The sequence below is a fragment of the Amblyomma americanum genome, chromosome 2 (assembly GCF_052857255.1).
Source record: "Amblyomma americanum isolate KBUSLIRL-KWMA chromosome 2, ASM5285725v1, whole genome shotgun sequence".
NCBI classification, from domain to species: domain Eukaryota; kingdom Metazoa; phylum Arthropoda; class Arachnida; order Ixodida; family Ixodidae; genus Amblyomma; species Amblyomma americanum.
Genome location: NC_135498.1, coordinates 100,105,351 through 100,119,838, shown reverse-complemented (window position 1 = coordinate 100,119,838; position 14,488 = coordinate 100,105,351). Strand labels below are relative to the sequence as shown.

General features: G+C 51.6%; 1 protein-coding gene across 1 annotated transcript in view; it reads left to right on the top strand.

Moving 5' to 3' along the window:
• The window catches only part of LOC144121668 (ubiquitin-protein ligase E3B), a 66,173-nt gene that overhangs the window by 26,258 nt on the left and 25,427 nt on the right, over window positions 1-14,488 (top strand). Inside the window, exons 15-18 of the mRNA XM_077655003.1 lie at window positions 5,460-5,631; window positions 12,419-12,537; window positions 13,061-13,175; window positions 13,572-13,671. Of these exons, the coding sequence (XP_077511129.1) occupies window positions 5,460-5,631; window positions 12,419-12,537; window positions 13,061-13,175; window positions 13,572-13,671 (506 nt within the window). The remainder of the gene's footprint in view (window positions 1-5,459; window positions 5,632-12,418; window positions 12,538-13,060; window positions 13,176-13,571; window positions 13,672-14,488) is intronic.

The following is a 14,488-nucleotide window of genomic DNA, read 5'->3' as shown; positions in this document are numbered from 1 at the left end:
CGCCGTTTATCGCCAGCCACTATCGGCTGCCGCGCGCGGATGTGCCTGTGGGCACATTCCAAAACGAAAATGTATTAGTCGCTGGACTACTCGTTCACACTTGCGCCATCGTCCTCACTAGCGCTGCCACGGTCCCGCAGCACGTCATTCTAACGTCGTCGTCCAGCGAAATCCCGCATTTCGCAAACAGGCACATCACGACATCATGTGGAACAGATGAAAATTTTCCTCGCTGCAGCTGCCACACCTGTATCAGCCGTTGCGAACGTCGAACTTGCAGCCCGGTGTGCAGCTGTTCATTTCTTCGGCGTAAAAGTGGCAGCCATCTTGAATGTAGCCGTGAACGAGCACCGGTCGCTTGCCGTACCTGGAGCACAAATGATGACTGATGAAGCACTACATTAAAAACTTGTGAAACGTGGCCGGCTGTAGTCAAATGTGTCAGAGCCAAAGAGAAACTACGCGTGAATGGCGTCGGCTCTTCCGTTGTCTACCGACACTCCCCAGCACCGCTGCCATTCCGATTGGGGGTGCCGCCTCGATTGGGACAGTGGCCCTTCCATCAACTATCAACGCTCCCTTGAGCGCCGAGCGTGCATTTTAAAGTAAAAAGAAAACTTGTTGGACGCTTCAGCTTCCCGTAGAATGCGATTGTGTTATCAGGCCGCCGTCGTTTATCAGCAACCTCAGTCAGCAGCCACGTGTGGGATGCCAGTTTGCTGCTTATCGATAGCCGCCGTCGGCCGCCGCCCGCGCACGTGAGGAGGGTATGCTTAGTTCTGTGCGTTGACATAGTAGCTGCTCAAGGCCAGCACCAAGAGCAATGTGACGTAGCCACGCACCAAAAATGCAACCATGATGTAGCAGCCCGACCCTGACCCATCGGGTATGTCCTCGGAACAACTGGCACCACCTCAATGCCTGCCGCGACCACCCCAATGCCTGAGGCGCCCACACCTTACTTCACGCTCCAGAACCCTCACGTCCCGAAGTCCTTCCACGGCAACATATTTGAGGACGTGAAAGACTGGTTGCAGCACTACGAGCGAGTTGCCACGTTCAACCAGTGGGATGACGCCACCCAGCTCAGGAACGTCTACTTCAGTCTAGACGACGGCGCTCGGACCTGGTATGAAAACTGTGAAGACCAGTTGTCCTCTTGGAGTGAGTTCCGGCGTCGTCGCCTAGAAACGACAGCTCGGATAGTCGCGAACGGGCAGAACGCGCTCTGCAATCTCGTTTTCAGCTTCCAAATGAAAATGTTGCAACGTATGTAGAGGACATGACGCGCCTTTTTTGGCGCGCGGACCCTGCAATGTCCAAGGACAAAAACGTACGCCATCTCATGCATGGCGTCAAGGAGCAACTTTTTGCTGGCTTTGTCCGCAGCCCTCTAAAGACTGTCGCCGAGTTTCTCACTGTCTTCCACAGTTGAAAGGGTCCTTTAGCAAAGAGCGTCCGGGTACGATCGACCCATGTCCGCCGCCTCCGTTTTCGGTAAGCTACCATTCCACGGCACCAACGCCTCCCTGCTACGCGATCTCACGTTGGATTGTGCACGATGAACTCTGCCAGCTGTACGGGGCCCCTCCCACAGCTCCAAGCTCCATAGCGATCTTTGTCCGCGAGGAGGTGCAGCAAGCGCTCCGGCTGTCCTTTCCTGCCGATGAGGCTCGTCCATCCCCTCCTCCTGTCTCGCCTGACTGTCATCTCAGCTATGCCGAAGCCCTGCGGTGCCCTGCTCCGGCTTCGGCGTCCTTCGTTCTGGCTCCTGCTGAAGTGCCGGGGCCGCCTGCACCCGTGCTGCAGTACGTGGAAGCTCCCCGACCGTCCGCGCCCAAAGCCGATGTGTGGCGCACATCCAACCGACGCCCCCTGTGCTTTCACTGCGGCGAACGAGGTCACCCTTATCGGCATTGCCTCTACCGCCGTCTGGGCCTCGAAGGGTATCCCGCCGATTCTCCTCGACCCCGCAATGGCGACTGACCCCGGGCCATTGCGGATTTCCTTGAAGACCAACGTTGGCTTCAGCCTCGTCGCCAACAGGCTCGATCCCCATCACCCAGAGATCATCCTTCACCATCTGCCGCGAGTTTTTCCCCGGTCGCCCAGCCCACAGCGGGAAAACTGAAGCCAGCGACCTTAGGGGCTGGGCCCGCTGGACGTCGTTGTGCGGGGGACCCCCCCATCGACGCGACACGGCATGCCGACGCCTCGACGGTTCCGAAGTCTGCAGTCACCGTTCACTCCGACACAGTGACACTCCCTCGACATAACGACGCTTCGACAGTTTCCAGGTCCGCAGTACCCGCTCGCTTCGACACATCGACGCCTCTACGATTACGACGCCCGTGCTCTCCGATCCCTTCGACGCACTGACGCTTTTAAGAAGCACACGCCACACCAACGAATTCCCGGTGGCAAAGCCTGCAGGCAACGATGCCTGTGCCCGATCATCTCCTCCGGAGCCTCCAACTCGCGAGCGGCTTTTTTTAGACATACCTGTGATACTGGATGGTCTCCACATTCGAGCATTATTAGATACTGGTGCTGATTATTCCATTCTAACCAGCCAGCTCGGCACCATTCTCAAAAAGGTTCTCATGTTATGGGCTGGCACACACGTTCGCACTGCGGGCAGTCATCTGATTGCACCTCTCGGCATGTGCACCGCCCGAGTACAGATCCAGGGGTCCGCATTTGTCGTCTGCTGTCTTGTTCTGAATAACTTTTTGCGCGACCTTATCTTAGGTGTCAATTTTCTGCGTGAATATGGGGCGATTATTGACCTACACAATAACAAGGTCACGTTTTCAACTGCCAATGCTGTCACCCTCAGCAATGCACCGTAACCAAGCCAGACGCTTCGAGTTCCTACGAACACTGTCACCCTGCCGCCTCGAACCAGCGCCTTCATTATGGTTGAGTGCGAATCATTTCAGGATGATGACACCATCGCCAAAACCGACCTTTCATTACTGCTGACGCAAGGCGTGTGTGTGGCCCGCAGTCTGATCGACCTTAATAGTAGCCAGTCACGGGTACTTGCTATCAATTTTACGCACGAGCATCGGCATCTGTTTTGCAACATTCCGTAGCCTTTGTCAAACGCATCTCCGATGTTTCTGAGTGCTTCTCCTCAGAACCAGTGCAGCGTCTCATGTCCCTCGAGAGCCTCGATGTCAACGTCTTTTTTGCCTCAGCACCACCTGGCAATAGTGCGATGTTTTCGTTTCGATTGTAAGTCGACCCCCCCCACTTCGGAATTTTAAATTTCAAAAAAATAGGTCGACTTACAATCGTGTAAATAAATAGATAGGAAACACAACAGGACGTGCCTTCATCCCCTTCTGTCCTCTTTTTTTTTTTCTTTACATCTTGTGTGTTCACTTTCAAGATTAAAGGGAAGCTGAAGCACTTTTCGAAAAAAATGAGTTCTCTGCGTCATTTTGTAGCTTTTAGTCTGCAGAAACAGAATATCTCATTCAAAAAGAGCGGAAATAAACGCAAAAAGCTGTTTTTAGAAGAAAACGCGCCCCATCGCCTCAGGGCGCCGAGCAAACGCCGCTCTTGCCTGCGATTGGTCGGGACCGTCGTGACGTCATCCACGGGGATCTCCGGCTGGCACCGACGGCTTTGCTGCGTAGCGCGTTGCTTCAGCGGGCTTTTAAGGACTACGTTTTAGAAATTAGGGATAATTCAAGCAGTGTTTAACAGTTTGGACTTTCACAATGCATGTTCGAGCCATCAGCAGCTTCAGAAAACGGCAGAACCAACGATCGACGCTGCGGAGTGCGCCGGCAGCGAAAGTCAATTCGCGGCATTTTCACGTGTTGGAAATCTCGACTGGATGGATAGGTGGATGACAGCTTTTATTTCCACCGGAAATAGAGACCCCTTACTGCTCACCGCCCCCGGCACGCAGGCCTGGAGGGCGGGGGCCGGAGCCTCCGTGACTAAAGGCTAACAAATAGATTTTGTCTCTTCGCGGCGTCAGCCGCCAGGCGGATTGGCTTGTTTCTGCCGAGCGGGTTCTTCGCTGCGCAGCAGGGCTTCCCAGCTTTCTCTGCTATCAATATCTTCGTCGACTCCGGTGTAGACAGCACATTCCCATAATCTTTATTTCCGGGTAACTGTGGAACCGCCGGACTGTCGAAATTTGGACGAGCGCGCGCAAACCTATTCTGAAATTCTTGAGAACTACAGACTAAGCAGAAAACTGGTGCCACCGCCTGATAAGAAGCTAAGCAAGCCGGAAATTTCGGAGCTCGCAGTGCTGCTCATTAAAACTAGTATGCTGCGAGATACAGTTGCTGCTGCTGTGTATCGAGATAACCAGCAGAATTACTTGTGGCAGATATATGCATACCGCTGCTCGACCACCTTGCCGTTCTGACTCAAGGACAAATTTGTATGAATTCTGACGCCATTGTCGATCGTCAGCCTTGACCAAGCGCTTATGAATGAAAATCTTTGCTTTGCTCAGGTATACTAAGCTTATATAATCGGTTTTTTGTTCAGTTAGGTGCAGCTGCATGTGCTGCGCGCTGATGAAAGATTAAGAGAATTGCTTATACTGCCATGAGGTGCAAGCAATCAGGAAAAAGCAAAAAGGCACACAGTGCGTAACGACCTCAGAAAAGTTCAAGACTGTGTGCCTTAAAGACAGTGCTGGAAGTGGCCTTAGCTCAGCATGGATGTGAACCAGCTGGAAAAGGCAAAGAGTTTACAAACCGGTAAGAAAGTAATATAACGAAAAGAGAAATATTGCAGCACATATTTTGTGCAGGCAGTTTCGGCATGCTGCGTACCACCAGATTGTTTGGTTAACGTGGAAGAGGCTGGGGGAGTACAACCGACGGATTCTACCTAGCTGTGTGCTGAGCTCTGTTCGAAAGGAGTACCATACCAAAACTGGTTTATATGCAGGCTTCTTACACGGAACGCTGGAACGAGAGAAAGCAAACGGCACTGGCAGAAGGTTGCGTTGATCTGTCGTTCGCCAAAGCGCGGGCCGCAGCGGAGCAAGCGCAGCCGGACGGCCGGCCGACTCTCCGTGAATGGCGTCACTTCCGCCAGTACTCCGTCTCTGCCGTCCCCCCACCCGGCGCTTCCGGAAGCGACGAGGGCGTGCCGGCGGCGGGTTTTTAAGAAGCGATTGCAGCTCTGTTTGCGGATAGAATCGTGAAAAAAATTACACACATGATTTTCAAGGTCCTTTCTTCCCAACCACAGCGTTTCATGTGATTTGAAAACCGTTTCAGCTTCCCTTTAATCTTTTTTTTTTCCATGGGGCTTCCTGATATGTCACCATACCAGCTTGCCCAGTTGTGTCTACCTCTAGGAACCCAAACTACCATTGGTTTCCACAGATGAAGGTGCCTGTGTAAAGCGGACATGAAAAGAAGTGCATTGTCAGCCTGGCCTGCCTGAAACTGTTTGTTCCGCTGTGTGCCCAGGGCTGTGCCACCACGAATGGGTGCTGTGCCAGCTCTGGCGACTCATCCGCAGCCTGGGCCCTGCCAGTGGGGTGCGGGCCTTCCTCGACCTGCTCGCCCTGACCACCAAGGCCAGTGGGCCCGAGTTCCGGCTACTGGTGCTCTTCTGTGACTGCACCACCCACCTGGTCACGTGAGAGCCCTTTCCCTCTTTGTCTTGTGTTGATGCAAGTCTGTAGCACAGTATAGTCATTATCGCATGGAGGCACGAGTAAAAACTTCTTTGTCGTGATAAACATTGCATTACACCTGTATGCATTCACTAGCATGGAGTGTAACGTTGTAGCTTATTTTTTAAGCTGATAAGCTAAGTTCGGGCAATCTGTGCAGTGTCCATTTAGATCTGTGCTCATGTGATGCAGTAAAGTGTATCAGCGCAGACACCTTGAGAACTTATGGTATGGGAAGTAGTACGTTTGACATGGAGTGTAGCGACTGGGAGACATGAGACTTAAAATGCTGTGGGGAACCTGTTTCCGCCTCCATTTCGACGCGGCCCATCGTCATCATCGTGTGTCAGGACAGCGCCGGCTGGGCGAGCAGGGAAGTCTTTCTCACGGGGGAAGTGAAAGCAGCGACGGGAGCGCCACCTCATAGGTTATGCGTAATTCTGCGGAACCGGAGAGAGTCTCTTAGGGATCCGGAGAGCGTCATGAGTGGTTGCAGCAGCACGCTCTCGTCACCTTCCACGGCAGGTGCACGGAGATCCGTTGTGCCTTGCCGCTGGACTTCTGGTTCCAGGCAGCAAAGCGAGCGCAGCAAACGCGCACTCGCGTCACCTTCCCCTGCAAATGCTAGGGTATGGCTTTGCCCCAAGAATGCTGCGTGCACGGGAAAACCCGGCCACCATTATCGGCGCATACAAACGTGCGCCGCTGATACCTCCGAAGTCGCGCCCCTGCCCCAGCCGGCAAGTCGGAAGCCCTTCTTATGTTGCCTTCCACTTCCGAAGAATGGCTCGTTGATGTTTTGTAGCTAGCTGGCCCGCTCTGTGTATTAATTGCAACTGTAATAAATACCATATGAGGGTTAACACTGTGTCGTCCCTTCCCTTTGCTTCCTCGAGCACGAACCCCTCCGCAGTTAGCGAGCGGGAACGCTACATCCGCGGAGTGGGAGTGCAGGGGCGCGGAATGCTGCCCCCATATTTCCACACTGCAGATTTTTATTATTACAGATGTCGTAATGAAATTAGGCATGTATATGTACTTCTTGCTCCTGTTTTCAGAAATATAATTAGTTTTGGTATATCTCAATTTGTTTTCATATTATGGGAAAATAACTGAAGCCTAATTGGGTAATTTGTTACGGGTCGTTAAAACACATTCCCTCAGTATTTTTTGTTTCCGATTGAAATGGAGCTCTAGCCTAAGACTAAGACCTGCCATATAGAGCTATGCTATTCATAATGTTACCAAGATTCATCATCTTATGAAAATGTTCAATTATGTTGAAACTCAATAATTACAAAATATAATTAGCTGATGTTATGTTTCATCAAATTTCATATGTTCGACTCATCCATAAAAAAATAGTTCAGCTCTATAGTTCAGTTCTTTCTGAATACAACAGTATAAGTGTTATGTTCGGTGCATGGGAGCCCCGTCAGTGAGGAACCTCTCAAACCGGTTGCTGGGTAGAGACTGGTTTATTGCAAGAGCAAGGAAGAGGGAGCGGGAGATGGGGGCAAGCAAGAGAGAGGGGGACGTTAACGAGTCGCAGGTGGTCAGCGGGGTGAATGACCTCCTCGGTCTGCCCGAAGCGGGCATGGCAGATGGAGCGGCCGTGCGACGCCCAACCATGCCGTACACAACATCCCTTCCTCCTTAGAACGGGTCACCGTAGCGGTTGGGTGGACGCCGTTCCCGATGAGGTCTTGGAGCAGTTTGGTGCTGCGTTCATCCGCTGGGTCGGTTGTCGCGAGGCTGCGTCGCGCAGTCATCCAGCCGGGCCGCCGCTTCTCCATGTTGGGAGTGGGGCGCTGTAGGCAGGTCGTGCGCAGGCGCAGTTTCCGCTGGTAGCGCGATTACGTACGGAGCCGGCACAGTACCATGTTGTTTAGTTGTTGGTTCATTAGAGCGATCGTTCGGTGGCGGATCCTGTGTCGGGTGGAATTCTGCACCTGGCTTAATATGGTCGAGGTGCCGACGAACCGTTCCAGTTCCAGACTTGATCAACCAAAATCGATTTCCAAGTTTCTCTAACACGGTTCCCTCAATCCAGACCGAGCTTCCTGTGAAGTTGTGGAAAAAGATCTTTTGCCCCACGGCTACTCCTCTCGGCGAATTCGTAACGCTGTGCTCCGAGGTCGCCATTTCAGCAGGTCGTGGCTGAATGCGGGTGAGTGCCGTTGAGAGCTCGCGACCGAACATGAGTGCGGCTGGCGTCCTACCCGTCGTTGCTGAGACGGTTGTGTGCTGCTTGAGCAGAAATCAAGCCAGCCTGCACGAGAATGCTCCAGACTGATCTTTGGCCAGTGCCTGCTTCGTCTCAAAAACCATTCTTTCAGCTTGGCCATTCATTGCCGGATGATAGGGCGCACTCGTGATGTGTGCTATCCCGTTCTTCTTTAGGAAATCTTCCATTTCCGCGGACACAAAGGACGGGCCGTTGTCCGTTACCAGTCTTTCTGGAATGCCGAAAGTTGCGAACAGGTTCCGCAGTTCTTCGACCACTGTTGGTGACTCTATGTTCCGCATGTGGCGAACTTCGAGCCACTTGCTGTACGCATCTACAACAATCAGCAGCATCCTTCCCTCCACGGGGCCAGCGAAGTCGGCGTGGTCTGTTTGCCATGGTGCTGTTGCGTGCTTCCAATTGGGAGGCGGTGCCTTCGGTGGCGCTCTTTGATGCCTACAGCAAGCCGTACAACTTTTGACCAGTCGCTCAATGTCGCTGTCGACACCGGGCCACCAAAAATAGCCACGAGCGCACGCCTTCATAGCTACCACGCCCCTGTGGCCTGCGTGTGCCAAGTTGAGCACGTCTTTTCTGGCTTTTGCCGGAACTACCAGTCTGGAAACCCTCAGGAGGCAATCTTCCTGAAGCGAAAGTTCAGGTCCAACTTTTGTGAACACAGCAAATTCCGCTTTTGGCAACCTGTGCAGCTCACCACTTGAGACAGCTCTCATTACGCGGGATAGCACTAGGTCCTCCTGGCTCATTTCCGCGAGTTGACGTGGAGACAGCTCAACGCTTGGCGTGGACGACAGCATGAGCACATCACCAGGGGGGCATGGCTCATCTACTTGGGAGGGCAGTGGCAGCCTGCTGAGTGCGTCGGCATTTTGGTGCAGACGTCCAGGCCTGTACACCAAATCGTAGCTGTACGTTGCCAACTTGAGGCACCATCGAGTCATCCTAGGTGAGAGTACCTGGGGCAATTGTTCCTTTTCTCCCATGATGCCTAGGAGCGGTTGGTGATCTGTTAGCACGGTCACGTGCCGGCCAGCGATATACTGGTGAAAATGGCTGACGCCATAAACTACCGCGAGACCTTCCTTGTCAAGCTGGGAGTAGTTTTTTTCTGCGGTTCCCAAAGTTCGCGACGCGAATGCAATGGGAGCTTCTCTGCCGAACGCATCTTTCTGCGCAAGAATAGCGCCTACTTCATATGGTGACGCATCTACGGACAGAAGGAGAGGCTTCCTTTCGTCATAATGTGCAAGCACTGTCGATGATCGAACCATCCTCTTAAGCGCGTCGAAAGCGGCCTGGTGCTTTTTCTCCCACATCCAGGGCATGTTTTTCTCGAGAAGCTTGTATAGCTCTGTGGCAACCGTAGCTCGGTTCTTTAAAAAACGGTCATAAAATGCCAAGTGCCCTAGGAACGCCTGCAGAGAGGTCTTTTCAGTCGGTTTAGGTGCCTGAAGGATTGCTCGGACCTTTTCCTCGGTCGTATGAATACCCTTAGCATCTATCTTGTGACCCAGAAACCCAACTGAGTCGATGCCGAAGCGGCATTTCGCTTGCTTGAGGCGTAGACCTTTCTCGCTTAGCCTCTACAGCACTTTGTCTAGACGTTGTGCATGCTTGGTAGTGTCCTTCCCACTGACAATAATATCATCCAGGTAAACACTCACCCCGGGAATTCCTGCCAGTGTCGTCTCCATCATATGTTGGAAGATGGCTGGCGCAGCGGATATTCCAAAAGGAAGCCGTTTCACTTTGAACAGTCCTTTGGTGGTGTTGACGGTGAGCAGTGCAGCTGTCTCGTCATCGACCCTTAGCTGTTGATAGGCCTGGTAGAGATCCAGCGTTGAGAAGATGGTTCCACCTCGCAGCTTTGCGAATACTTCCGTTGTTGTCGGTAGCGGGTATGCGGCCTTCTTCACCACTGTGTTAACGGTGCTCCTGTAGTCGCCACAAACGCGAAAGGTTCAGTCCTTTTTGCGCACCCACACTAAAGGTGTGGCCATTTCAGCATGTTGCGTCGGCTCCAGGATGCCTTGTTTTTGCAGACGGTCGAGCTCTTCCTCCATTGGCTCTTGATAGGCTAGAGGCACTGGGCGCGCCTTACAGAACTTGGGTGTTGCGCCTTCTTCCATGTCCAAATGAACCAAAGGTCCCACATAGCCGTCGATGTCTTCTTTAAACACATCAGGATGGCGAGCGAGAACCTCCCGGAGCTCTTGTCTTGGTTCGGCAACCAGGTTAATTCCATGCACGCGAATGTGCAGCGCCGAAAACCAGTCACGTCCAAGCAGGTTGCAGCCAGTGCCTTCCATCACCAGCAGCGGTAGCATATAGTCTTTTGACTTAAATCGTACACGAACTCGTGCCGATCCGATGGTGCGAAGTTCCTCTCCCGACCAAGTGCGCAAGTCCAGAGGTTCCCTCGAAAGCTTCGGACCGTTCGTTGGCCATGTTTGGTGGTACGTAGCCTCGCTGATTAGGGAACATGCGGCGCCCGTGTCGACTTCGAATTTCAGGGGCCTTCCCGTCAGCAAGGAATTTGGGGCAGTGTGTTCGCTCCCTTACGGAGTGAAGCTCTGTGCGTAGTGTCGTTGCTCGTAGACTGAGCGTTCACACTGTGCGTTCCTTGCCTGGTGCTGGGCTTGTCTTCCTTGGTTTTCTTCCTCCGGGCGATGCAAGCGTTCTCGATGTGGCCCTTCTTGGAACAAAAACGGCACTGCGCCGTCCTGAACTTGCAGGTATCAGCCTCGTGCCAGCCATCACATCGATAACAGCGCCGTTGCTGTGGTGAATGTTTGAAGTCCTTTTTCAGTTGAGAAGTTTTGTGCACCTCTGCGGAGCTCGTCACTCCCTTGAGTCCTCGTTGCTGCCTCGACGCACTTTCCGATGACAGAGTCAGGTCCAAAGCACGTTGAAAAGTCAAGTCTTTCTCCGCGAACAATCTCTGTTGGAGGTGCTCGTCGCGGATCCCGCAGAAAAAAATCTGTCGCGAAGCATGACGTCCTGGGGCAGCATTGTGGGGTTCGTTAGGACGGGTGTATGGCCTTCTGCCGGCGGCGGCGATGTTGCAGACGTTGTCGTAAGCACTCCAAAGTTGCAATCAGCTGTCAAACATCTGAGGGCTGCGACGTAGCTGCTGATCGATTCTTCCGGCAGTTGGTCGTGCCGCTGGAAAACGTACCGGCTGTACAGCTCGGATGGTCTAGGATCGAAGTGCTTCTGGAGAAGTGTGACAGGTCTTCATAGCTGACCTCTCCGAGAATCTTCGGTGCGACCAGCGCGCAGGCAGTTTCGAAGGTGTCAGCCCTGCACAGCGTCAGGAGGAGTGCGCGCTTCTTTGCTTCATCGGAGACGTCACTCGCCACGAAGTAGAAGGTGAGGCGCTGGATCCATGATGACCAATTCTAGCCGTTAAAAGGCTTGACGGCACCGTGCGGTACTCCAGTAGCCATCGGCGCTATCTCGAACTGCGTACGGTCTAAATCCTACTTCTCGTCGCCAGTGTTATGTTCGGTGCGTGGGAGCCCCGTCAGTGAGGAACCTCTCAAACCGGTTGCTGGGTAGAGACTGGTTTATTGCAAGAGCAAGGAAGAGGGAGCGGGAGATGGGGCGAGCAAGAGTGAGGGGGACGTTAACGAGTCGCAGGTGGTCAGCGGGGTGAATGACCTCCTCGGTCTGCCCGAAGGGGGCATGGCAGATGGAGCGGCCGTGCGACGCCCAACCATGCCGTACACAACAATAAGAGTAACTGAAATTGCACCATAAAAACATAACGAAAACTTCTGTAAGGCTAGTCGTGTTGGCAAAAACGTGAAGCTGAGAAAATGGCATTTCAAATGCGCAAGCCAGCCATTTAGAGGGCGCTGTTGAGGCCTAAGAAAATGGCAAAATGCGGACGTTACTAGAGGATTTCACAATAGTGAGTATAATACCAGTATGTAGGGCAGGGCGCCAGTTTTCGAATAAGACCAAGATGGCGGCCATTGGGGACACAGTTGCGGGAAGCGAAGGGCGCGAGGTGCTACCACATTTTGCTCCGAACTTGCCATTACGGCACTTCAGAGGCGTCAAACATATCAATTTTTTTTTAGTAGTTGGAGGTTGAGTGTGACCTTAAAACTTTGTTGGTAGGTACTTTCGAGCATATTGAATCCGAATATATGCCATTTTGTAAAATCGAAATTTTTGCTTTTTTTTTACCATTTAAAGGCCGGTGTCTCTCATTAAGGGTAGATCTTTGCAGTTGCTTTCACATGTTTATCATCAGTTGTTATTTGTGGTGTTGTGTGAACGTTTGCACATTTTAAGTATCGAAGCGATAATCGAGAATTTGATTCAGAGTTTGCAGGAAATGTCTGTAGTTTGTGTCCTGTTATCGACTTGGTGATCTGCCACAACATCTTGGTGTGGCAAAACAACCTTTGAGCACTGCTCTCAGTGACACCCTTCCGCCTGTGGTTTGTGGAAGGGGGTCAAAAAGCAAGTGCTTTCGGTGTGCTGTGCAGCATCCTGGATGACTTGGAGCTCTACGAGCAGCAGCGCCCCTTCACATTGGATGACCTGGTGGCTATCTCAGCATTCCTCAACACCTTCGTCTTCCGCCTCATCTGGAATGGCCTCATTGGTGAGAGTGGCCTTCTGCTTTAGTTTCCGTTGAGTGCTGTGCCGTGCCCCCTCTGATAGCGAGCTTTGAGGTCACTCTGCTATTTAGGAGATACTGCCTGGCCCTACCAGCCACTAACGTGTCTTGGAAATACTTTTCTTTGGCAACTGATGAGCTGTAGAGTACATCTGCTTGCAAAACATCTTGAGCAACTTTCATAAGAACATTGAGCAAATTGTACGTATGTTATTGATTGGCCCTCTCCTCTATTGTACTGCACAATAGGTTTTGAGGGCGTAAATTTATAATCTTGATTGCGACTAAAAACTTTCTGTGAAATAAAATCTTTATTTTCATAGCTTCGTTCTGTGAAAAGATACTACCTCTATTTTACGTTGAACGATCTGTGTGCATATTGAAACTATTGCAATATTATATGTTCAACTCACAAGTTCTTATTTTTCATATTTGTTTCAGAACCACGACTTAGATTCATGCGTTCATATTTTCCCTCATCTTCCCCACCCTCCTCCTTTCTGTGCAGACTTGAAAATGGCAAACTCGGACCAGCTTTTGGGCTCGTGCCATGCATTGCTGATGTTGCTGTACAAGCGTGACTGCCGCCGGAGCTACACGCCACCCGACCACTGGCTTATCAAGTGAGTCCCCCGCACTGGCCCTGGTTCAGTCTGTTGAACTGTGGGTCCGCCAGTTGTGTTAAACTGGGATGTGAAGGTACACTATTGCTGAGAGAAATTGGATTTTAAAATGGGACATTTTTATTCCCGTCACTCTATACAAATTCATGATGTCAGCAACAAAGAACGACTCCGTGATCACTGTTTGGAACTCAGTTGCAGCATGGACTAGCCTCAGAGATGGCAGGCTGCATTGAACGTTTTGGGCTTCTCCAGCTTATGAAAGCTCCATTTTTAATGACAGTAGCATCTCTGTCATTAGCATGCAGTAATCTGTATCGATAGAAGCCAACTTCAATTTCGTCCCCAGTAAAAAATATAAAGAGAAGATAACGCAATGGAAATTGGCCCCTGCAGGGATGTCAAGGTGAGCGCGTTCATGGGTGACCTGGAAAAAGGCAAGAAAGCAGCGCAGGTTCTCCTGCAGAAGGTGCCCCACATCATCCCACACAAGGAGGTGAGTTCGGGGGGGAGGTAGAGAGAGAGACACAAACGAGCACTGGTTGAGTTGCCACTGCCCCGCATTCTTAATGCATGGTGCCATGGGGCAGGACTGCAGCAGTATGTTTTGTGTAGATCTTGGACCCTCTAGCTGCGTGTTTTTTTTCTTTGCAGTTGTACATGAGACTTGTGAGGTGTACAAAAACTGCAACATAACACCTGCTTGTTGGTTAGTTGCCATGCTGGCTCTTGAGGCTGGCTGGAGTAAGAGATGGAGGGAAATGAAACGATGAACTGGCGATTATATTGCAGCTTTTGTGCAGCTCATGCAACCTCAGCATTGTCTTAACTTGTCTGCTCCGTCAAAGCGACCGTTCGACTGTTGAAACTGAAACTAAAGCTACGTGGGAGAAGGAATTTATTACAAAGTATTAATGGGCATAAGCAAATTCCAGATAGGGACCCACGATTAGTAATGTCTTATGCACCATTTCGAAGAATAAAAGATACGGAGCAAAAAATTTTTGTGCCTCCAGTACTTAGAGAGATGTCATGGAGCAGATTCAAAGAAATTTAAGGGAGCACTGCAGTGACACTCAACAGCTATTTGCTGCCAGCAGTGTCGGAGCTGTGCTAAAAATTGTCTGAGTGATATACTGGTTGGATTTGCTTTCCCGGTATATATGCTGCATTCACGAAAGCTGTCTGTTCAGGAAGCCTTGCCGCGTCCGCAGCAAGGGCTTTGGCGCGGGCGAGTCTTCTGTTTGATTGTGGATCGGGTGTATGTTTCTTGGAAAGGGGAGCAATTATCGACGGACACGGGTGAACGCGCA